Consider the following 24,137-nt stretch of genomic DNA (forward strand, 5'->3'; position numbering starts at 1 on the left):
GGCTAATTTATATGTGTGTGAATCAATGCCATCCATTATGGAATGTAATGGCACATTTAGTTTATGTATTTTTGGAAGTTCATATAATCGGGGGGGGGTTCTGGAGTTAAAAGATTTTAATTTGTTGGTAACTTCCACAGGCCAAGAAGTGACCATCTTAAGGAGCCTATGCAGTGTTCTAATTTGAGAACTGGTAGGATTATATTCAATAGGGAGATAGGTAGCCCGATCTAATAATAAAGCATTAAGCTTACCTGTGTAGTCCTTTTGGTTGAGAACCACAGTGGCGTTTCCCTTTTCCGCTTTGGTGATTACTATTTCCTTGTTTTTCTTCATTTCTAGTAGAGCTGCATATTCATCTTTGGATATGTTGGTTTTTGGTGGTCTTGCTTTGGTGAGAACACCGGCTACATCGTCTGACATTGTTGGCGATATGGTTTGGAAGGGTGCAGATACCATGTTCTATATGGATCATTATTTCCTCAGCAAGTATTATTTTTGGAGATAAGGTGAAATTATGCCCAAGTGCAAGAGCGGTGAGTGCTTCAAAACAGCGGCAGAGAGGCTGACTACAGTGTTGAGTAGTTGCTGTGGTACGGAAGTAGAGTTCTTTTTCAAGTTATCAAATTTCTTGATGTGCCGACTATGTATCTTATCAAATTCTTTTGTTGCCAAAGCACATGAGACATCATAGAGAATCGTCCAAAAGTAGTGGCTCAGTGTGCCTGAAAGTTCCTCCTCCAGCGCCCATAAAGCTTTGTTTTCGTCAGCTAGGAGAATGCACGTAGCGGTAATTTGTTCTCACAGTAGGGTGAAGCTAGCGCGGTTATAAATCCAGAGAGCCTTCTGTGAAGAGAAACTGTGCTTAAATTTATCACAATTTGGGATTACCTCATTATCTCAGCAAGATTTAATTGTCTAGATATCTTCAACTTCAGTTTGTCGTATTGGAGAGCCTTGCATGCGATGGAATCTCCATGGATGATAGTAATTCTTGTAGAAAGGCTTATACGGTGGCAACACATGACTATTAAATTATTTAAGGAATTTACAAAGTATACTGGAATATTAATTAAAAGAAACTTTAATAAACACTTCCTATATTTCGGCAATGTCACATTGCCATCTTCATGAGAACATACAAATATGGCACGTGCAAGCAGGCACTACAAAAAGCAAATGAGGCAGAGGATCAGAAACTATTGTTGTTCCTAAAGTCCTAATGGTGCCCCCTAGTGGGCTATATTGGGTTGTCTTGGCCGTTGGGCTGATGTTCCCATGAAGATGGCAATGTGACATTGCCGAAATATAGGAAGTATTTATTAAAGTTTCTTTTAATTAGTATTCCAATATACATTGTAAATTCCTTAAATAATTTAATAGTCATGTGTTGCCAACATATAAGCCTTTCTATAAGAAGGACATTTTCACTGTAAGACATTTTGCCATAATTTTTTAAATAATCAATGGATGATAAAGGGTATTATAAAATCATTAAAAAGGCAAATCTTTATTAAGGAGAATGTCAGTGATACATAACAGAATGAAGTCATTTAAAAATTGTGCAAATTAAAAGAGATGGTGCATAAATAATTAACTTTTTGCTGCAGATGTATCGAAGTACTTGTCGCTGAAGTCTTGTATTAACATCATTATACTTTTCTTCATTTCTGCTATGTCTCCTCGATCTGCATCACACTTTTTCTTCTTCGCTAAACTCTCTTCGAGCTTTGCATTGAATCAGTGATTAAATTCCAAACGAATAAGCTCCAAGGTCCTTCAAGTAAGGATCATAAATGTAAGGCTATTGCTAGATTGTTGAAACATTTTTTAAAATTTTATTTATTTATTTATTTATTCTGGTGGAGTTAAAGCCATAAGGCCTTCTCTTCCACACAAATACAACGTATTAATATCATCACATATCACAATTCCTATTTCTGTGGATTTGTTATGGACTTCTTTCTCTTCAGAAACTACACACAAATTGTCATTACAAACTCGCTTTGTATTATCACTGTCATCCGAGCTATTTTTCCATTTAAAGAAGGTACCAATGTACTTATCCATAGCTGAAATGATAGGTCTACCATTTCATAAACACAAAAATATTACACGATTTTCTTTGTGCTTCTCTAAATCACGAGCGCTGATAAACAACTGCTAATCTGCTGTTTTATTGTTGGTTACATGACTCACCACTCGTATTCAGTAGAAAAACCAGGATACCATCAACTCCAAGTTTAATCACTGTGCCACTACCATGATCTCTTCCGCCTCAAGCCTGGCTACACAAGACCAATCAAGTTCAGCAATGGCATAAGTCTTTCCCATCTGCAAAATCTGTAACATTGAGGAAGCATCACCAGTGCAATTAGTTACTTGTATAAATATTTCTATATAACAACCCAGAAAAGGTGCTGTATAAAATATATGAATTTGACCTCTATGATCTGGTGTAATAATACCATGGGATAATAAAAAAATAAAAATTGTTGGTTACTGACTGTTGATGTCAGTGTTGCCAACTAGAAAAGACAAAATATCGCTACGAGTCTGTCAAAATTCTACTACACTACACTGCAATAATGTTTGCTTGCCAATCGCTGCAAGATAACGCATAACAGGAAGCTCCAGACCTCCCCCATCCCTTTCATCACGCGTTCGTAAACAGGCGATTGATGATATTGACTTTATACACATACAAAACTGTAAACAATTGTTGAATAAGAACACTATAATGTAGGCATAAGGGAGAAAAGTCAAAAAAGCAGAAAAATGATCCAGGTCGAGGCCCGGTACATAAAAAAGTTCCGGGGCCCAGCCCCGAAGGACCTCAGCTGAATTTAACCACTGCATTGCATTGTGGAATCCTTCTATACTGTTATTCGTTCTTGGCATATTATTATAAGTTCTCTCAACAACGTTCCACAACTCTATAGGGAATGTCGGTTCCATTCTTCGCCTTCGCAAGCTGCGACCCCATTCTCCTCATATACAGTGGGTTTCAAAGTAAGATACAAATTCTTGGGGCAAATCATCATCATCAGTCAATACAACAAATCCATCAATAACATCACTCACTGGAAGAAATTCTAATGCTGTGAAGCATTTAATTTCTGTGTTGAATTTAGCATCTATTTGATAGCGCAACTTTAAACCAATGTCAACAATTCTGCGATAAATATTGTGCCATATGAAATAAACAACCTGTTATAGTTATTGATGTAAATAAATAGAAAAAGCATTGATAGTTGCTTTCTTGAAGTCAATCATTAATGTTTCGGGATCTAACAATGAACATAAGCCCTTTAAGGCACCGAATATGTTCTTTTCCTTTTCCATAGTAAAAAAAAAAGGAAAAGAACAATTGTTTACCCTTCCTAGACACCTTAGTCACACGCCTGCCTAATGATATACTTGCCTTCACTGTATACAGAAAATCCACAGACACAGGCAGATACATTCACAAACTCTCCCACCACCACCCCTCACAACAATATGGCATCATGAAAACTCTTACCAAGAGAGCCCACAATCTTTGTTCCAGTGGAACCGCCCTCACTACTGAGCTTAACCACATACACAGCACTTTCCTCTCCAATGGCTACAGCGAACACAGTATCAAAAAAATAATAAATTCCTCCCCCATTTCCCGTCCCTCTCGTCAACAAGATTTTAAAAATGCCATCACCATACCCTACATCCGTGGCACTTCGGAAAAAATAGCCAAGATACTAAAAAAGTATAACCTACACACAGCATATAAGCCCTACCGCAAACTTGCTACCCTTATCCGTTCTACGAAAGATCAGCTCCCTCCTCTCTCTCTGCCTGGAGTTTACAAAGTACCCTGTTCCTGTAAGCTTGCGTACTTTGGACAGACAGGCAGATCAGCATCCATCTGCCTGGAGGAACACAAGTCGTACATCGTTAAATACAACTATGGCAATTCAAGCTTGGCTGACCATGTTTTGGACACCATCCACAGAGCATCATGGAAGAAAACCACCATGCTCCACCACAGCAAACTCAAGAAAGAGAGACTTTTCTTAGAAGCAGCAGCAGCTCTCAAAAAACCAGCCAAATCTTAATAAATACGGTTGCATTAAGCTTCCGAAGATTTGGGAAACACTCATCACCAGAGGTCCCACCTTACATTCCAGGCCACCTACTACCGCCCTTAGAGGGCGCTCCACCTAGATAGGACTTCAGTGTCACCCACGTGGTTGGGCTTAGTAATGTAAGTTTTTGTGTGCATGTTACATTAATTGTTTTTGTAATCCCCGTAGATGTCCTAGTGACTAGGACGAAATATAGGAAGTATTAAATTCTATTTTAATTCTTTTTGAGTGTTGTAAAAAATCCATTAAACCTCCAACATAATCTACTATGAATCATCTCCATCAATGCCATCTACTACCCACCTCCACCACCACCACAACTAGCATTTTTGTCTGTAAATTGCGTGTGTGTTCTGAAGGGCCAATTTGTCTGTATGCGGGATGAAAAACCAGAGTTTCTGTGAGAAAAAAACCTGCTACCTCCGTATGAGATCGGCTAACTCTCCTTCAATTGAAATCGTCCATAATGGGGTTAGTGCATAGAAATATTTATCAAAGGAAGCAGACTGTCAGAAAGCTTAATTTTAAAGAAATTACCTTCCTCTAACTGATTGGTTGGTTGGTAAGGTCAGCAGATTGCTAGTTTAATTTTTTACAATGGGAAAATGCATTACGGCGAATTTTATGGCTACGCAAAAAAAAAAAAAATACTACTTTACCTTAAAAAAATTTGTAAAATTTACAGACAGAAGAGCAACCGTGACATTGAAAACCACAGCTGTAACAAAAGAAGTCAAAAGAGGCTGTCTGCAAGGCTCGTGCTGTGGGCCAGGTTTCTGGATCATCCAGTATGACTTGCTATTAAGACTTCCTTTAACTACTGAAACAAAAGTCATAACTTGCGCCAATGATGCGATGATAACGATTCAGGAACATGATGGCTTACAGTTAGAAGTAATGGCCAACGAAGAACTCTTTAAAATTGCAGAGTGGGCATGTGAGAAGAAAGTCACCTTCAATAGCACCAAGTCTAAAGTGATCCACATCTCATGTAAAAAAAAAATCAAAACAACCTGTAATAGTCTTCCTAAACAGAGAAGTTCTCGAAGTAGCCAGTGAGCTAAAATACCTAATAGTAACAATAGATGAAAAATTTCCATTCAACAAGCACATCTCACATGTTGCCAAAAAAAACTTACAAATAGTAAACTTTCTAGCTAAGTCAGAAAGGAAAAAGTAGGGATTAGGCTGCTGAAAATAATATATACTGGAGTTATATTACCATTGATATGTTATGCTGCACCTGCTTGAATATATGCACTAAAATCTAAGAAAACCAGACAAAAGTTAAACAGAGCTCAACACCTTATAGCTACACAAATAATTAAAGGATACAGGTCAATATCTTTCAAGGCAGCTTGTGTTATTGCTGATCTAACACCAATTTGCCTAAAAATGCAAGCATTTTCTCTTATATATGAAGTCACTTCCAGAAGATATAATGGAAATTCTAACACTGATCTAAATTGCTAGAATATACACTTCACTACAGTAGGCGGCCTTGCCCAGCAAAGAAAACATATATAAATGAGAAGTAAATCTCTGAAAGTGATGATTTTCATATATACACTGTCGGAAAAAAACCCAAAGGGAATGTTGGTTGTTCTTTCATTGCATATTACAGACAGTCTATTTTACAAGAATGCTGCTCTAGACTGCGTCCTCTCTGTTCAACAACCAAGCAGAACAACTTGCTGTAGTTCATTCACTTACAAATCGCAAAAGCTTTTGACTGACTAAGGTAGTTTCTGACCTCTGGAATGTCGAGTATGAGGAAAGATTGAAAAGATGTAATTTGCAGAGTCTAGTGGAGAGAAGGAAGAGGGGAGATATGATAGAGACCTACAAGTTGGTAAGGGGTTGCTATAGGATCAATGGTGGAGAAGTTCTACAGCGAATAGTGGGAGATCAGGGGAGAACCAGAGGTCATCCCTGGAAACTGTATAAAGAGGGTGTGAGTAGGGGAGTGAGAGGCAGGTTTTTTTCGTGCAGAGTTGTGAATGATTGGAATGCCTTGCCTGAGAGTGTGGTGTCTGCAGGGAGTTTGAATGTGTTTAAGACCCGGTATGATGAGATGTGTGTGAGATAAAAGGACCTCCTAGATGAGTCTTTGACTCCATGAGGTCTTGTTTAATAATAATAATAATAATAATAATAAAAATCTCTGGGAATTAGAACTCAACACCTCTTGTCAAAAGACAGCAACAACTTGCAGTGACAGTAGAAGAACTACAGATGGCATAAAAAACCAGAACAACCATATAGCATTAATAGAACAGACAAGAAATCTGGTTTGGAATCTCAATCTAGAATGATGGTGCAAACGGTAGCTATTTATTGCAATTCATAAGCCACCGTTGTTATTAATTTTATATATATTCCTTTCTTATTCTCGCTATTCCATCTTACTATTGCGTACTTTTTATCTACCTTTTGCACTATGAGTTTTATGCCTATGGATATTAGAAAATTTATTGGTAAGACTGCGCCATGAGTATCTTTTAATTGGTATAAATCTCAGTAATACGGCCGGTTGATTTCTCTTTCTCTCTCTCTTTCTCTAACATAAATTCCTTCAGTAAAACTTTATACAAACAGTTGTGGTCTATTTGCACTTAACTGTACACTTCGGCTATCATACTTGGTTTCATGCTCTTAAGTTCGCGTTTTTTTTTTAGGAACAGTGCATTGAAAAATAAATAATCATACGGCACTCTGTTGACATATAATTAAAACACATTTATTTACAATAAAAACAAAGTACATTAAGTATCTTTTAATTCGGTTGATTTCTCTCTCTCTCTTTCTCTAACATAAATTCCTTCAGTAAAACTTTATACAAACAGTTGTGGTCTATTTGCACTTAACTGTACGCTTCGGCTATCATACTTGGTTTCACGCTCTTAAGTTCGCGTTTTTTTTTAGGAACAGTGCATTGAAAAATAAATAATCATACGGCACTCTATTGACATATAATTAAAACACATTTATTTACAATAAAAACAAAGTACATTAAATAAGCAATAGGGAGATTACTCTCTCTCTCTCTCTCTCTACCTATCCTTATATACTGTTGGTATAAAGAAACAAAGTTTCTTTATACCAAATACTGTTGGTATAAAGAAATGTCAAATACTGTTGGTATAAAGAAATGACTATACAGTGCAATTACTCTGTTACTTCTCTGCTTAAAAAAAATCAAATTGCCGAGACTAATTTACTCATAAAGAGATTAGCTAGCTATGGCAAGTTATCTTACAATTTATATTCCAGTTAAACAAATCAGAGGACTCTCTTATAGATATTTCTTATTACTATTTCTTATCAGTCCATTTATGACATATCTCCTAGATTACAAAAGAATGTACATAAAAAAAATGGGATACACTTACAGAAGCTCTTTGTCATGACACCTTCCAAAAGTCCTGCATCAAAGTCTCTATGGTTTTTCTTTCATCTCAGGCCTTAGGTTTCCATCTGGAGAGTCTTGCTTCAGGGGGATTTTCGTCAGAAAAATCAGTGGGTCATGGACTGCAATCTTCCCGGTACTCAAAATCACAGGCAAGAAGTTTCTGCATACAGGCTTGAAGATCACTCTGCTTCGTTTTGGCTTCGGTTGACTTCCTGCAGCACTATGACATCTGACCAGCACTTGGCATCGGCTGTTCTCCCAATTTTTCCTCTGGCATGGGTTTGCCATAAAGTCTGGTCCTCTGGGTCCGGGACTGCCTCTGGTTCTCTTTGGTAACAGCGTTTCACCTCTCTTGCTTCCGTAACTGGACCTCGCCTCTTCTCTCTCGGTAACTAGACCTGGAATCTCCTCTTGATGTTCGGCTCAGTCCCCTTTTATTTTTGCCTTCTCAGGACCTTGCACCAAGGGTTGTAAACCCCAAAGAAATTAACAGTTCTCCTTGATCTTTTTTGTTAAGGCTGACCTGTTCTTTCTTCTCCTCCATGTACTCTTTTTTTCTTGTCTTGTTGGGCGGTGGAAACTTCTCTGAAACTAACGGATCTCTTTGTTACTAGCTTTGAAGGTGTTCATGCGCAGAGCTCACAAACAATTTTCTCACACACTTAATCATAAACAACTTTCTTGTGCTCTTATACACAGCTATTATACAAAACTTCCGATCGTAAAGCATTGCCTTTGTTTTTGACATTCTAGAAACTTTAAAACAGTAAATACAATCAATTCCCATACGGTTATTTACATTAATCTTTAACATAAAATACATAGAGACAAACATGGTTATTTTTGTAACATTCTCATGAGACTTGACCTCTGTAAAAATCGATGTAAAGCGACATAGAGTTTTACAATGGGAAACCAAATTCTGCTTGGGGATGGGGCATGCTGGGTAGTAGGAAACAAGAGAGCAAATCAGCTGGTTAAATAAGAGGCTATACACAAATGGTAAGAAACAAGTTACCAAAAGTACTGAAAATCTGCTATAAAAACTCTTGCAGAAAAATAAACCTAAACTTGTGGGAAGAAGAATGGAAAATGTCTAAAACAGATCAACAACAAAAGAATTCTTGCCAAGTATCAGAGCGGACTCCGGCTGAAAAAACATGCTATCTCTCAAGGTTTTTGAGTGATGGCATGTTTTGAAAGATGGCACACTATGTACACTGATTCCATATCCTGGAATAACTATCATGCATTTGTTGTCCACACCTTCAACAGACTGTCCAGCTAAATGTCCGTAAATAATACAGCTGCTGGACTCCATCCTGATGCCCCTACTACAACATATCATCATTTCGGGAGACGATTGGACAGTGTCAAAACAGAAACTTTTCCAAAAGTATTACTCAGAATTATTTAATTTTGCAAAATAAGATCAACTTCCAGTCACTGTAATGTAACATAAATTACTGATATTGTGTGAAGAATACGTACACATAGATGCAAACATATAAATGTAAATATGAATATTAATACAGAAATATAAACATTAATCAGTATTTTGAAGCTATATGTAATATGTGCATTGTACACAATGGAGCATGTAGGAAATACATTACCTCCTGGCAGGGTTAATATTAAGAGGAAAATGCAAGCCAAGCCAGCAAACAAACAAACAAACAAACAAAACAAAACTAAAAATAGACTATGAATCAGAAAAGTTCATTAAGCTGTTTAAGTAAGATCAAAAATTACCTCTTGAAGAAAGACAAAATCATAATTAAGGCTGGCAAGATGATTTGCTGTTGCCACCATCCTTTCTTTACGATGCTTACTGATTCCCACTATTCCCCTAAGAGAGAAAAAAAAATTTTAGTAGGAATTTTCTATATATTAATTTTTCTTTAATTTGTTTTAAGTTACTTAATTTGTATTTAACAAATAAGTAAAAGTAATTTATTGAGAGCATACTTAACTCTAGAATGGTAAACAAAGCTGCTATAGAAGCTAACAAGAATTACCTCTCCTTTTCACCTAAACAGAAATCTCATCCTCCCCTCCATCGCTAGTAATAGTCTGCCAAACGACTTGAATATTAAAAGTAATGGACATTCATGCTTTGTAGCTTGCTATATCAACTTGGATTTGATCATCTCATCAGAGGATGTAATTATAAATGAGGTATCAAATCACCCTCCAGTTGGTGAGAATGACCATGAAATGATTACCTGGATTGTTGCCACCAGTGTGAGGACCTCTGTGAGAAAAGGGTAATGTGGAACTACAAGGATGGTGATTATGAAGAGCTCAGGAGACAGCTTGCTGGTGTAGCACAGAATGAGGAGTTTGTTGGAAAAGAGATCAATGCAGTTTGGGGGATATTCAAGAACTATCTAGTAGAAGCAATGTCTAAATGTATTCCAAGGGTCAGAAGGTTAAATAAGGTAGATGTGAAATAAATGGATGAATGAAGAGATTAAGCATGCGATATAGAAGGAAAAAAAGCATTATGGAGGCAGTATAAGAGAAGTGGTTAAAACCAATTCCATCAGGATTACAGAGAAAGCCAGGGATGGTGACTTGGTTGGTAAGGGTAGCAAAAGTGAGGTAAAAAGAGCAGTTAGCTAATGAAGCAAAAAAGAATCCTAGGGAATTCTTTTGATATGTAGCAAAAAAAAAAAAAAAAAAAAAGAATCATGATAGAAAGATAACATTGATTTGAGATAATGGTATAAGGACAACTATTGTGGAAGATATAGTAAAGATACTTAATGAACACTTCATAAAGGTCTTTCATTCTTGTGAATGAAAGACCTTTATGGAGATTTGAGAGCAGCTGATGATGGGGAGGAAAGACTGACTATAAGTGAACAAGAGGTGTATGGGGAGTTGAGCAAACTAGATGTTAATAAGGCTGTGGGACTTGATAATATATCACCACGTATTCTGAAGGAATGTGCCGGGGAGTTGACACCAGCCTTGACATATTTTTTTAATACGAGTCTTGCACTGGGTCAAGTTCCTAAGGAGTGGAAGGAGGGCAAGATTGTGCCATTTCATAAGGGAGGTGATAGAACTCAGGCATCAAATTATAGGCCTATCTGTGTGTTAGGTGTTGTGGTTAAGTTGTTGGAGAAACTGATGAGAACTAGGATCTAGAAGTGGGTTGACAACAATGGAATTATCTTTAATGAACAGCAAGGATATGCTAAAGGGAAGTCATGTTTTTAGTAATCTACTTACTTATTACAATAAGGTGACCACTTCCTTGGACAGAGGAGAGGGATACACAGTAGTATACGTATATTTCGCAAAGACCCTTGATAGATTACTGCATGATAAGTTGATAGTCAAACTAGAGCAGATGGGGTTGGATATTAGATTAGTGCATTAGATCGGAGACTGGCTATCTGATAGGTATCAGCAAGTTGTGTATGGGGAAGCAATATCCAGGAAGAGTAAAGTCACTAGTGGTGTGCCTCAGGGTTTTGTTTTAGGCCTATTGCTATTTAACCTATATGTTAATGATATTAGCAATCATTTGGATGGGGATATTCAGTTGTTTGCAGATGATGCAAAGTTGGGATGAACTATGAAGAGTAGAGAAAATGTTGTAGCCTTACAAGAAGACTTGAATAGATTGAGTGATTGGGCACAGGAATGGGAATGCAAGTTCAATGTTGCAAAATGTAAAGTTTTAAAATTTGGGAAACAAAGGTGGGAGGTAGAATTTATGCTTGGTGGGGATATATTGTCAGAGGTGGAGGAAATAATAGATCTTGGGTGATAGTGGATAAGGATCTGAAATTTAGGGAACACAATGCCAAAATTTTAAAGACATCACAAAGACTTCTGGGAATGATGCTGAAAAGTGACATGTATAAGAAGAGCTCCTGATTGGGATAAGTTTTCTAGAAATAATTAAATATATATGCATAATTGTTTGAGTAAGAGAGGCTGTAAACGTTGTGCGCTACCAGTTTTATTAGTGTGGGGGATTTTTTTTTGTCAAAACTTAATTATGAAATCGTTATTATTAGACTTAATAACCTGCAAAAATGGCGGTGGCATTGTCATTCCATGACTTTAATTTAGATTTCAGTCGTTTCGTTAAGTGTGAGGTCTGATATATGTATTCTTTCAATTACATAAATGATTTGTGGATATTTGGTGAGGATGGAAGGAGGGTGTGTGCGAAGTGTGACCTGAATGAGGAATTATAATAAATAATGATGGCATGAAAGAGTTAATGAAAGATGAGCGAGAGGCGTTGTAAGGCGACTCCATTATTAAAGGTGTGCTGGAGGATAAAATGCACAAGGTATGTTTTCCAGGCGGTAAAATGAGTAGAGTGATTGAGGTATTGGATATGAGGCAGGAGCGAGCAAAAAAGTTAATAGTATTAATAGGTACGAATGATTTGAGAGAGGACAAACAGTGTGTCAGAATGGATATCAGGAGGCTGCTTAGAAGGATAAAAGAGAATAGTGTGACAGGAAGGGTAGCGTGTTGCCTAGGTATGACTATGGTGAAATGAGGTGGAGAGCAAGGATTATGAATGTGTGAGGAGACGGGAGTACAGTTTGTTAATGTGTGGAATGAGTTTGAGGGACGAAGTGAGCTATATGGGAGAGATGGACTGCATTTGAGTGGTTATGGTGTGAGTTGCTTGGACAGACTGCTGCTGGAAGGTAGAGAAGTGAATAGAGAGAATGAATTAGATCTAGTGGGAAGTGATGTGGAAGAGCGGGAGAGTAAGACAGGAGAGATTGAAGAGGTGGTTATGAATGGGGAAGTGAGTGGTATGAGTATAGAAAATGAGAGAATGGGTGTGTAAGAGGAGCAGGGAAACGGGAAGGCTAAGGATATACAGCATGAGAAACGTGGATGCTCCAAGAGGAGGTGAGCATGTGTAGGCAGGAAAGGAATGGGATGACCAGGGATCAAGAGGAAACAGTTGGAATTGAAAAGGGTTTTAAATTGAAGAAGCAGAAAGGGAAATGGCCCCAGTTGAGCATGGAGAGATCACATCGAGTGAGTGGTATCAGTGGAACTAGCTGTAGATCCAGAAATGAGCTGCTGTGTTTGTATACAAATGCTAGAAGTATAAGAAACAAGGCAGATGAAATGGTTGCACTAATTGTGTCTGTTCACCCAAAAATTGTCAGAATAAGTGAGACATGGCTGGAAGAGGATGACATCCTGACAGGAATAGAGATGGAAGGGTATGATGTCTTTTGTGAGGACAAAAGGGGTAAAAAGGGAGGTGGAGTGCTCTTGATGATAGAGAAAGAGTTATGTCCATATAAAGTAGAGATGCAAGAGGGAAATAGTGCCAGTGGTTATGAGGCAGTATGATGTGAGATAGAGGTGAATGGAATCAAATACTTGGTGGGATGTTGTTATAGACCAGGTAATGTGGATGGTGGTGATAATGAAATGTACAATCAAATTAGCCAAGTAAATAAGAAAAGAGTGATCATTATGGGTAATTTTAATTATGGCAATATAGACTGGAATGATGAGATATCAACTCGAAGTAAAGAAAATGAGTTTCTTGAGTTTTTGAGAATTAACTACCTCAGACAGTATGTAACAGAGGGCACATGAGGATTGAGGGTCTTGGATTCGGTCATCTCATCAGAGGATGTAATTATAAATGAGGTATCAAATCATCCACCAACTGGTGAGAGTGATCATGAGGTGATTACCTGGTTGGTTGCCAGCAGTGTGAGGATCTCTGTGAGAAAAGGGTATATGTGGAACTACAAGGGGGGGGGGGGTTATAAGGAGCTCAGGAGACAGCTTACAGGTGTAGCATGGAATGAGAAATTAGCTGGAAAAGAGATCAATGCAGCTTGAGGGATTTTCAGAACCTATCTAGTAGATGCAATGTCTAAGTGTATTCCAAGGGTGAGAAGGTTAAATAAGGTGGGTGTGAGATGGATGAATAAAGAGATTAAGCATGCGATACAGAGAAAAAGGGCAATGTGGAGGCAGCATAAGAGAAGTGGAAATAACCAATTCCATGAGGGCTACAAAGACCAAGCAAGGACAGTGACTTGGTTGGTGAGGGTTGCTAAAGAGAGGTATGAACAGCAGTTGGCTAATGAAGCCAAAAAGAATCCTAAAGAATTCTTTCGATATGTAGCCAGCAAAAGAAAGAATAATTATGGAAGGATGACATTGATTGGAGAAAATGGCGTAAAGACAACTGATGCAGAATGTGTGGTGGAGATACTTAATGAACAGTTCATAAAGATCTTTCAATCTTGTGAATGTGACTTCATGGAGAGATTGAGAGCAGTTGATGATGGGGAAGAGAGACTGACTGTGGGTGAGCAAGAGGTGTATGGGGAGTTGAGTAAACTAGATGTTAATAAGGCTGTGGGACTTGATAATATATCACCACGTATTTTGAAAGAATGTGCCAGGGAGTTGACACCTACCTTGACATATTTTTTTAATATGAGACTTGCACTCGGTCAAGTACCTAAGGAGTGGAAGGAGGACAAGATTGTGCCACTTCATAAAGGAGGTGATCGAACTCAAGCATCAAACTATAGGTCTATCTGTGTGTCAGGTGTTTTGGTTAAGTTATTATTATTATTATTATTATTCAGGCCTCCAAGGAGTCAAAAGACTCATCGAGGGAGGTCCTTCCTAAGACATAAAGTCTGTCAAGACTCACTGAGGGGAGGACCCCCCTGAGAAACACAAAGTCAATCATACCACTCTTTAAACTCACTGACCGTTCTCGCTCCCACCACTCCATCAGGCAATGCATTCCACGGCTCAACCACCCTCCACACAAAGAAACCACTCCTTACCCTCTTGCTCACAGTTTCCTTTCGTAACTTCCAGGGATGGCCTCTTGTCATCACTCCTTCCCGCTGATCAACCAAGCGAAAGAACTCCCCAGTGTCAACCCTGTAACCACCTCTCAACAGTTTAAAAGTCTCAATCATATCACCTCTCCTTCTTCTATCCACCAAACTCTGCAGTCCACATTCTCTCAGCCGATCCTCATAACTATCCTTGTACAGTCCTGAAACCATCTTTGTCATCCGTCTTTGTATCCTTTACACAGTTAATTTATCCCCTTCAAATCCTGGGGACCAAATCTGAGAACAATAGTCCAAGTGTGGTCTGATCAGAGACTTATACAATGGAATGATAACCCTCTTATCTCTGCAGGTCAGTGTCCTTCTCATAATAGCAGCAATCCTCTGTGTTACCTTCACCACCTTTGCAATATGTCCCCTAAACTTCAGTTTTCTATCAATCATCAACCCCAGATCTCTTGTCTCCCCTACTTCCTCCAGTATAACTCCTCCCATAGAGTATGCAGCATCCCATCGATGTTTCCTAAACCTCAAGACCTTACATTTTGCTGCATTAAACTGACACCCCCATTCACTTGCACATCTATCTAGCTTATTTACAGGGTGTTCGGGATAAATTTGACAGTTTCATAAGGAAAAAGAAAATCTTCTTTGTATCTATTAAATTTAATGAATTGAAAAAAAAACATTACAGGCAGAGTTAATTACAATACTATCAACAAGATTTACTCAAAATAACCACCATTAGCATCGAACACAGCTTCAATTCTGCTTCGGAACCTCGAACAAGCTGATGCTACAGTCTCCCTGGGAAGGGCCGCAAAAACTGTTTTAATTTTATCCATTAACTGGGCTTTTGTATTACTGGAAGTGCGATTGGTGTCTTTTTCAACTGCGCCCCATACAAAATAATCCATGGGGTTAAGGTCTGGGGAGTTTGGAGGCCAAACATTTGGACTGGTGAAGTCGTAGAAATTTTCAGACAACCATTTTTGACTTTTCCCAGAGGTGTGGCAAGGGGCCGAATCCTGCTGCCATACATACGGCCTACCATTGGCTACCCTTGTTATCCAGGGCTTGACTACAGTTAGCAACTCCACGAATAAAGCCCGAATTCCAATGCCAGGGTTCTTCAACACCTGTTCCTGCAGATTTGCGAGGAATTCTGCTGTACGAACGCAATCAGATCGTCTGCTAGGGATCTTTCTTCTTGCTACATCCTCGTAGTCACCATTGCAAGTCTCTAGTTCATGCCTGATTGTTTTTACTGTATTCAGGGAGCATTGGGCAGCAGTCGTAATATCCTTATTTTGATGGCGGGCACGAATCATCATGATACAAGTTATTCTCTTCCATGATTCAGGTGGGTTCCAGCTATCCATCCTTTCTGACATCTTGTATATGAATGAAGAAGGGTCTAAACTTTTAAATGAAGAGAAGTGTGTGTTAATACATGTAACTTACGGAAAAATATAATTAATTATAAATATGTCAAATTTATCCCGAACACCCTGTAAATCCTCTTGCAGGGCTACCACATCTGCACTATTACTAATAATCCTTCCCAGCTTCGCATCATCTGGAAACAACTGAATATCCCCCTGCAATCCACTGGCAATGTCATTGATATAAAGGTTAAACAATATAGGTCCTAGTACTGAGCCCTGTGGGACCCCACTTGTAACCTCTGCCTCCTGGAAACTGCTCCACCATACACAACTCTCTGATACCTATCAGAAAGCCAATCCTGAATCCAGTTGACCAATCTGACATCCAGACCCATGTGCTGCAACTTAAATATCAGCTTATCATGTGGCACCCTGTCAAATGCCTTCGCCAAGTCTAAGAAAATTGCAGTATATGCCTTTCCCTCATCTAATGTTCTTGTAACTTTATTATAAAAGGCTAGAATATTACTAAAACAAGAGCGTTCTTTCACAAATCCATGTTGATTCTCACAGATAACATTACCCTCATCTGCCCAATGCTGTACACGGTCCCTCACTACTTTCTCCAAGATCTTAACAACTACTGATGACACACAGACTGGCCTATAATTAGACACTTGCAGTCTGTTACCACCCTTATGCAATGGCACTATCTTACCTTCCTTCCATTCCCCGGGCACCTTTGCCAAAGCCAGACTTTCATTGAAAAGCCACGTTAAAGGTACTGTCAATTCCCTAGCACATTCTCTCAAAACTCGTGGCGAAATATCATCCAGTCCCACAGCTTTACTGACATCCAGAGTACTCAGTATCTGAAAGACACTCTCCTCCTGTACCTCCAGACCTCGTACCAGTCCTATCCCTCTAGCATTAAAACTGACTCCTCTAGGATGAAATACTCCAATAAAGTGTTCATTGAACAATTCCACTATGTCCTCTGAATCAGTCACTCTATTCCCATTTTTATCCCACAATATCATTCTTCCACAGTCATTTCTCCTCCTACTGGCCACATAGCTAAAAAATTCCCTAGGATTTTCTTTGGATCTTAGGGCCAATCTCCTCTCATATTCCAGTTTCGCTTTCCTTACCACACTAGTCACTCTTCTGGCCTGTGTCTTATATTCCTCATGCATCTCTTCACCTATCTCCTTATATCTCTTCCATAGCCTCTTTTTCGCATGCAATTCCTGTTTAATATTGTTTGTCATCCACTTTACTCCAAATTGCGTCCTCTTCTTCACTCGTGGTATACAACTTACCATTGCTGATAACAAATATTCTTTCACAATTTCCCACGCACTGGTGATATCCCGGCCTTCCAATTCCTCCCTCCATGAAACTTCCCGAAGTTGACGTCTAAGACTATTATAATCACCTGCCTTATAGTTCCACATAAGTTCCCGTCTCTTTGATACTCCTGCATGTCTATTCATTTTCCAAGTCAACACCATATGGTCACTCTCTCCAACTGGTGGGAGAGACGTCAACTCAGTTATTATCAACTCTTCTGATGCTATAACCAAATCCAAAATTTTTGAACCTCTTGTTCCCTCTGTTACATGTTGCCTAAGACATTTGTCCCTCAAGAATTCTAGAAATTCCATTCCCCTATTGCTACATGCATCTTCCTCTCTCCAATTTATACTGCTGAAGTTAAAATCTCCCATAACAATCATTCTTCTTGCACTTGCCAAACTTAGCTGTCTAAACATCTCCTGGTCCCCATCCTCTGTGCTCCTGGGTCTGTAGCAACACTCCACTAAATATCCTGTCTTGCCTACCTCTACCTCACACCATATGCCCTCAAAATCATTTGTCTCACTTCCTTCCAAATTCTCCACTCTTAGAGGACATAGGTCATCACTTATCATAAGCAGTACCCCACCACCACGCTTTCCCCTCCTATCCTGACGAAAAATGCTATACCCAGCGACTTCAATTCCTGTTGTTATATCCCCTTCTGTCAACCACGTCTCAGTGATCGCAATAATTTTTGGCCAGGCTGATGCTATCTGCGCCACCAATTCCTCTCCCTTATTCCGGATACTCCTGGTATTAGTATACAGCATATAAATGCCATTGTTTCTATACCCAGCATTATCTCTTCTGGACTCCACTGGGCTCAGTGTTACCTGACATTGTCTCCCTTCTCCCAAGTATCCATTCCCACAAGAAGCCACCCCTGCTATCATCCTCCCTGGGACACACTGACTCGTTCAGAACAGCAATCTCTCCAGATGCCTACGTCCTTCCTCATTCAAATGTAAACGGTCTCTCGCATACAACTCCTCTCTTTCCTCAAATACACTCCAGGCATCCACATATACCAGTCCTCTCTTGTCACACATTCTCGCTATTATGCCATTCAATATCACCGCTCTTCTGCTCAGCTCATCATTATCATACCTAGGCAACACGCACACTATTTTTCCTCTCTCTGTCTTCTTCCGTACAGTCTCAAGCAAAAATCTCATATCTCTCGCTGCCCGACTTACATTACCACTCAAGTCATTCGTTCCTACCATCACAATCATCTCATCCACCCTTTCACCTCTCTTAATTGCCATAGCCACCCTTTCTATTGTTCCTCCTGGCAAACACTCCTCACGCATCCTATCTTGAACACCACGGATCATTGAGTCGCCATACATTATACCTCTTACCATTCCCTCGCTCCTATTGTTTCCATTCTCTCCTCTTCTTTAATTCCCATACCTCTCTCTTCTACTGTTTCCATTCTCTCCTCTTCTAGCACTCCCATACATCTCTCTCATTCCCTCTCTCCTACTGTTTCCATTTTCTCCACTTCTAGCACTTCCGTATCCCTCTCTCATTCTGTCTCTCCTACTACTGTTTCCATCTGCTCGTCTTCTAGCATTCCCATACCTCTCTCTCATTCCATCTCTCCTACCGTTTCCATTCTCTCCTCTTCTAGCACTTCCATATCTCTCTCTCATTCCGTCTCTCCTACTGTTTCCATCCTCTCGTCTGCTAGTATTCCCATACCTCTCTCTCATTCCCTCTCTTCTACTGTTTCCATTCTCTCCTCTTCTAGCACCCCCATACCTCTCACTCATACTCCCTAAATTCTCTCTCTCTCCTACTCTGATTCGCCTTGCATTTATCTCTTAAGTTGTTGAAGAAGCTTGTGAGAACTAGGATCCAGAGTTGGGTTGATAATAATGGTATTATCTTTGATGGACAGCATGAATTTGCTAAAGGGAGGTCATATTTTAGTAATCTACTTACTTATTACAATAAAGTGACTGCTTCCTTGGATAGAGGAAAAGGATACACAGTAACATATACTTGGATTTTGCAAAGGCTTTTGATAGAGAACCTCATGATTAGGTTGACAGTCAAACTAGAGCAAATGGGGTTGGATATTAGATTGGTGCATTGGATTGGAGACTGGGTATCTGATAGGCATCAACAAGTTGTGTATGGGGGGAGCGATATCCAGGAAAAGGAAAGTCACTAGTGGAGTGCTTCAGGGGTCTGTTTTAGGTCCATTACTGTTTAACCAACATAACATTGTCAGAAATCAAATTGATTATATACTGATAAATAAAAGATTCCACAGTAGTATAAAGAGTGCAAAGACTTATCCTGGAGCAGATATCTCATCAGACCACAATCCCATAGTTGCAGAAGTACGTCTTAGATTAAAATCAGCTAAAAAATCACAAAAGAAGAAAAAGAAAATTGATGTAGAAAAACTGAAAGACCCGAATATAAATAAAAGTGCCAAGACACAGCTTATCCTGCGATTACAACAGATTAACATAGAAGAAAATAAAAGTGTGGAATCTCTTTGGAATAGCTTAAAGAATGCCATAGTAACAACAAGTATTGAAGAAGTAGGTTATGTGTATAATATAAAACAACAGGAATGGATGACAGATGAGATTCTTTCTCTTATTGATACAAGAATGTACAAAAATAAAGATCTTGCCAGGTATACAGAAACACATAACATCATCAAGAAAAAAATAAAAGAAGCCAAGGAAAATTAGATGAAAAATTTATGTACTGAAATTGAACTGCTTCAGAAGAAACATGATAATTTCAATCTGTATAAGAAAATCAACGAAATTTCTGGAAAACTGAGGAAAAAGCAAATAGTGTCTCTAAGAGACGAAAATGGAAAAATAGTTCTAGAAGAAGAGAATAAAGCACAGATTTGGATAAAATATGTAACAGAACTTTTCAATGATACTAGCTTTACAATGATATTTATAGACAGAAGCCTATAAATATAAAAGATAACATTCAAGGACCAGCAATCATGAAATGCGAAATAGAGAATGCTATACGAACAAGTAAAACAGGAAAAGCCAGTGGACCAGATGGTGTGCAAACAGAATTTTTAAAATTAATAGAACCAGATAACATCAAACTTCTTGAAAAACTATTTAATAAAATATATGAAAGTGATGAATTTCCATCAGATTGGCTCAAATCTGCATTTATCACTGTCCCAAAGAAACCCAAAGCGAATTCCTGTGGTGACTTCCGACTTATTAGTCTAATGAGCCAAACATTAAAAATATTTTTGAAAGTAATTCAGAATCGTATTTATAGAAAAAGTGAAGAAACTCTAAGTGAAACACAATTCGGCATGGTTTTGGTACTAGAGAGGCCCTTTTCTGTACCCAAATATTGATACAAAAATGCATAGAAAAACAGAAATCTGTCTTTATGTGTTTCATAGATTTTGAAAAAGCATTCCACAAAATCAGACACACTAACTTAATAGAAGTCCTTCAACAAATAAGGCTAGACGAACAAGACATAAGACTAATAACAAATTGTATTGGAATCAGTCTGCTACCGTTCAATTAGACAACATTACCACCAGTGATATTAACATCAAAAGAGGAGTGAGACATGGATGTGTGCTCTCACCACTCCTGTTCAACATATATGCAGAGGTAATCTTTAAAAAAGCATTGGAAGAATGTTCAGAGGGAATCACAATAAATGGAAAGATTGTTAACAACCTTCGATATGCAGATGACACCGTGCTAATTGCAGATAATATTATGGATCTCCAAAAACTCATTGACAGAGTATACATAGAAAGCCAAAGAATGGGAATAAATATAAACATCAACAAGACAAAATACATGATCATCAGCAAACATCCAGCCTCATCAATGAAACTGACACTCAATGGGAAAAATATTGATCAAGTGTCAAGATATAAATATCATGGTTGCTGGCTTAATGAACGGTGGGATCCAGAAATAGATATAAAGACAAGGATTGAAGTTGCACGGCAGTCCTTCATGAAAATGAGAACACTATTCTGCAATAAAGACCTAAACATGGAAGTCAGATGCCGAATGCTGAAATGCTACGTGTGGTCTATTCTGCTCTATGGAGTTGAAACATGGACATTGAAGGCGACAACCATCAAGAAAATCGAAGCCTTTGAGATGTGGCTATACAGAAGAATGCTAAAGATATCATGGACAGAAAAAATTACCAATGAAGATGTCTTAAAATCCATTGGCAAAGCTAAACATCTTGTACAAATAATCAAGAAATGAAAAACATCATATCTTGGCCATCATGAGAAACAGCAAATACCAACTTCTACAAACTATTTTGATAGGAAGAATTAGTGGCAAAGGAACTAAAGGAAGAAAAAGAATATCATGGTTTGACAACATCAAGATGTGGACAGGAAAGAGCAGTGCACAACTGCTCAGATTAGCACAAGAGCGCAGTTTGTTCGCCAAGATGGTCGCTGACCTTCGATAGAAGATAGCACAATAAGAAGAAGACTGTTTAACTTGTATATTAATGATATAGGTGAAGATTTGGATGGAGATATTCAGTTGTTTGCAGATGATGCAAAGTTGGGACAAACCATGAAGTGTAGTGAAGATGTTGTGGCCTTACAGGAAGACTTGAATAGTGATTGGGCACAGAAATGGGGATGTGAATTCAATGTTGCAAAATGTAAGGTTTTAAAATTTAGAAAACAAAGATGGGATGCAGAATTTATGCTTGATCTGAATATATTGTTGAAAGTAGAGGAAATAAGAGATTTGGGGGTGATAGTGGATAAGGAGCTAAAATTTAGGGGACACATCGCCAAAATTGTGAAGAGAACACAAAGGCTTCTGGGAATGATGCGGAGGACACTGGCATGCAGAAGTAGGGAGATTTTTGTTCCATTGTATAAGGCTTTGATTAGGCCACACATGGACTATTGTGCCCCAGATTTGGTCACCGGGTTTTCAGAAGGATGAAGAGATGTTGGAAAGGGTCCAAAGGAGACTGACTATGGTAGTTTCTGACCTCTGGAATGTCGAGTATGAGGAAAGATTGAGAAGATGTAATTTGCAGAGTCTGGTGGACAGGAGGAAGAGGGGAGATATGATAAAGACCTACAAGTTGGTAAGGGGTTGTTATAGGATCAATGTTGGAGAGGTTTTAACCCCTGGAAACTGTATAAAGAGGGTGTGAGTAGGGGAGTGAGAGGTAGGTTTTTTTCGTGCAGAGTTGTGAATGCCTTGCCTGGGAATGTGGTGTCTGCAAAGAGTTTGAATGTGTTTAAAATATGGTGTGATAAAGGATTTTATCACACACACTGTGTGATAAAAGGACTTCCCAGATGAGTCTTTGACTCCATGAGGTCTTGGGGTGGTAATAATAATAATAACACTAACTTGTAGAAGTAGGGAGATTCTTGTTCCATTGTAGGGCTTTGCCTAATGACCACGCATGGACTACTGTGCCCAGATTTGGTCACCTGGTTTTCAAAAGGACGAAGAGATGTTGGAAAGGGTCCAGAGACGAATTACTAAGGTAGTTTCTAATCTCTGGAATGCCAAATATGAGGAAAGGTTGAGAAGATGCAATTTACAGAGTCCAGTGGATAGGAGGAAGAAGGATGACATGATAGAGATATACAAGTTAGTAAGGGGTTGCTATAGGATCAATGTTGGAGAGGTTTTTCAGCAAATGGTGGGAGATCAGAGGACATCCCTGGAAGCAGTATAAGAAGGGTGAGAGAAGCATGTTTTTTTTGCATATAGAGTTGTGAGTAATTAGAATGCCTTGCCTGAGATTGTGGTATCTGTAGAGAATTTCAATGTGTTTAAGGTGTGGTATGAAGAGCTGTGTGTTTGAAAAAAGGACCTCTTAGATGAGTCTTTGATTCTATGGGATCTTGGGATAATAATAATAACTGATTACTATGTCTGCATGTCAGTCATGGATCATTATTCATCATTATCATCCTATCCAGCAATAGTCCTAGTTATCTGTTATGGTCTCAAGTTATCTCTTGCCAGCCTGGTTGGCTGAGTATCTGCTCTCCAGGTAAAAGGTTGTAGGTTCGAATCCTGCTCTGGGCATGGATGCTTGTGATTGTGAAAACAGAAGTGGTGGTGGTGGGCAATAGTTGGATTGGTGCAGTTGCAGTTTGTTGGTGAATTGAGTGGTGAAGACAAAGTTGTAAAATAGGTGCCCTCCCTCAATGAGTTTTTGGACTCTCTAGAGGTGTCACGTAATAATAATATTAATAATACTTTACATGCTGCAATAACAATTTTTGTTTATATTGCTGGATGTTATATGTATCATATTTTTAAGTTTTTCATTATATCTTTGCTTTTCATCCAGTTTAGTAATATATATCCTGTAGTTGTACTAGTAAATTTCATTTTAACTGATGCAAACTGCTGTTCATCTTGTTTCTGAAGGTCCAAACTTCACTCCTATATGCAAATATTGGTTTTACCAATGCCTTGTATGCTTTAATTCTGGGGTGCCACTGCACTTTTGTTGGATGAGAAACCTGATTAATACTTCTAAATGATTTTGCTGTCCTTTTTATTATCAATATCATTTTTTAAGTCAAATTATAACCAAGATAGTTATGGCAGATTACTTGCTCCCTTTATGAATCCAAGGATTCATCACGGGGGGGGGGGGGGGGAGGATCATTTTGGTCACTCATTCTTATCATCTTTTGACTGAGTGGAAGTAAATCAGAATAAATACTTCTCGCACCTCTCTTTAAACATACATTTATTAAAAATACACTCATAACATCTAACAGATAGCCTATTCCACCAGTCTCCATGAAAAGAATCTGGACCTTACATGCTTCCACCAAGCCACATCCTTAGCAAGTTTCTGAGGATGACCCCAAGTTCTACCTCAATCAGCCAAAAGATGAAATATCTCATGTAAATCTATACTGTAAATCCCCTTACTAACTTGTATGTTTCTATCATATCTCCTCTCATGTCCTCTATTCCTCAAACTACATTCCTTCAATCTATCA

General features: G+C 38.6%; 1 protein-coding gene across 2 annotated transcripts in view; it reads right to left on the reverse strand.

Moving 5' to 3' along the window:
- The window catches only part of nSMase (neutral sphingomyelinase), a 267,133-nt gene that overhangs the window by 223,353 nt on the left and 19,643 nt on the right, over positions 1-24,137 (reverse strand). For both annotated transcript variants that reach the window (XM_090407940.1, XM_090407941.1), the window contains exon 2: positions 9,289-9,385. In XM_090407940.1, the coding sequence (XP_090264066.1) occupies positions 9,289-9,385 (97 nt within the window). The remainder of the gene's footprint in view (positions 1-9,288; positions 9,386-24,137) is intronic.

This window comes from Typopeltis vanoorti, chromosome 18, assembly GCF_054136105.1.
Source record: "Typopeltis vanoorti isolate ZY-2024b chromosome 18, IOZ_Tvanoo_1.0, whole genome shotgun sequence".
Lineage (NCBI taxonomy): Eukaryota > Metazoa > Arthropoda > Arachnida > Uropygi > Thelyphonidae > Typopeltis > Typopeltis vanoorti.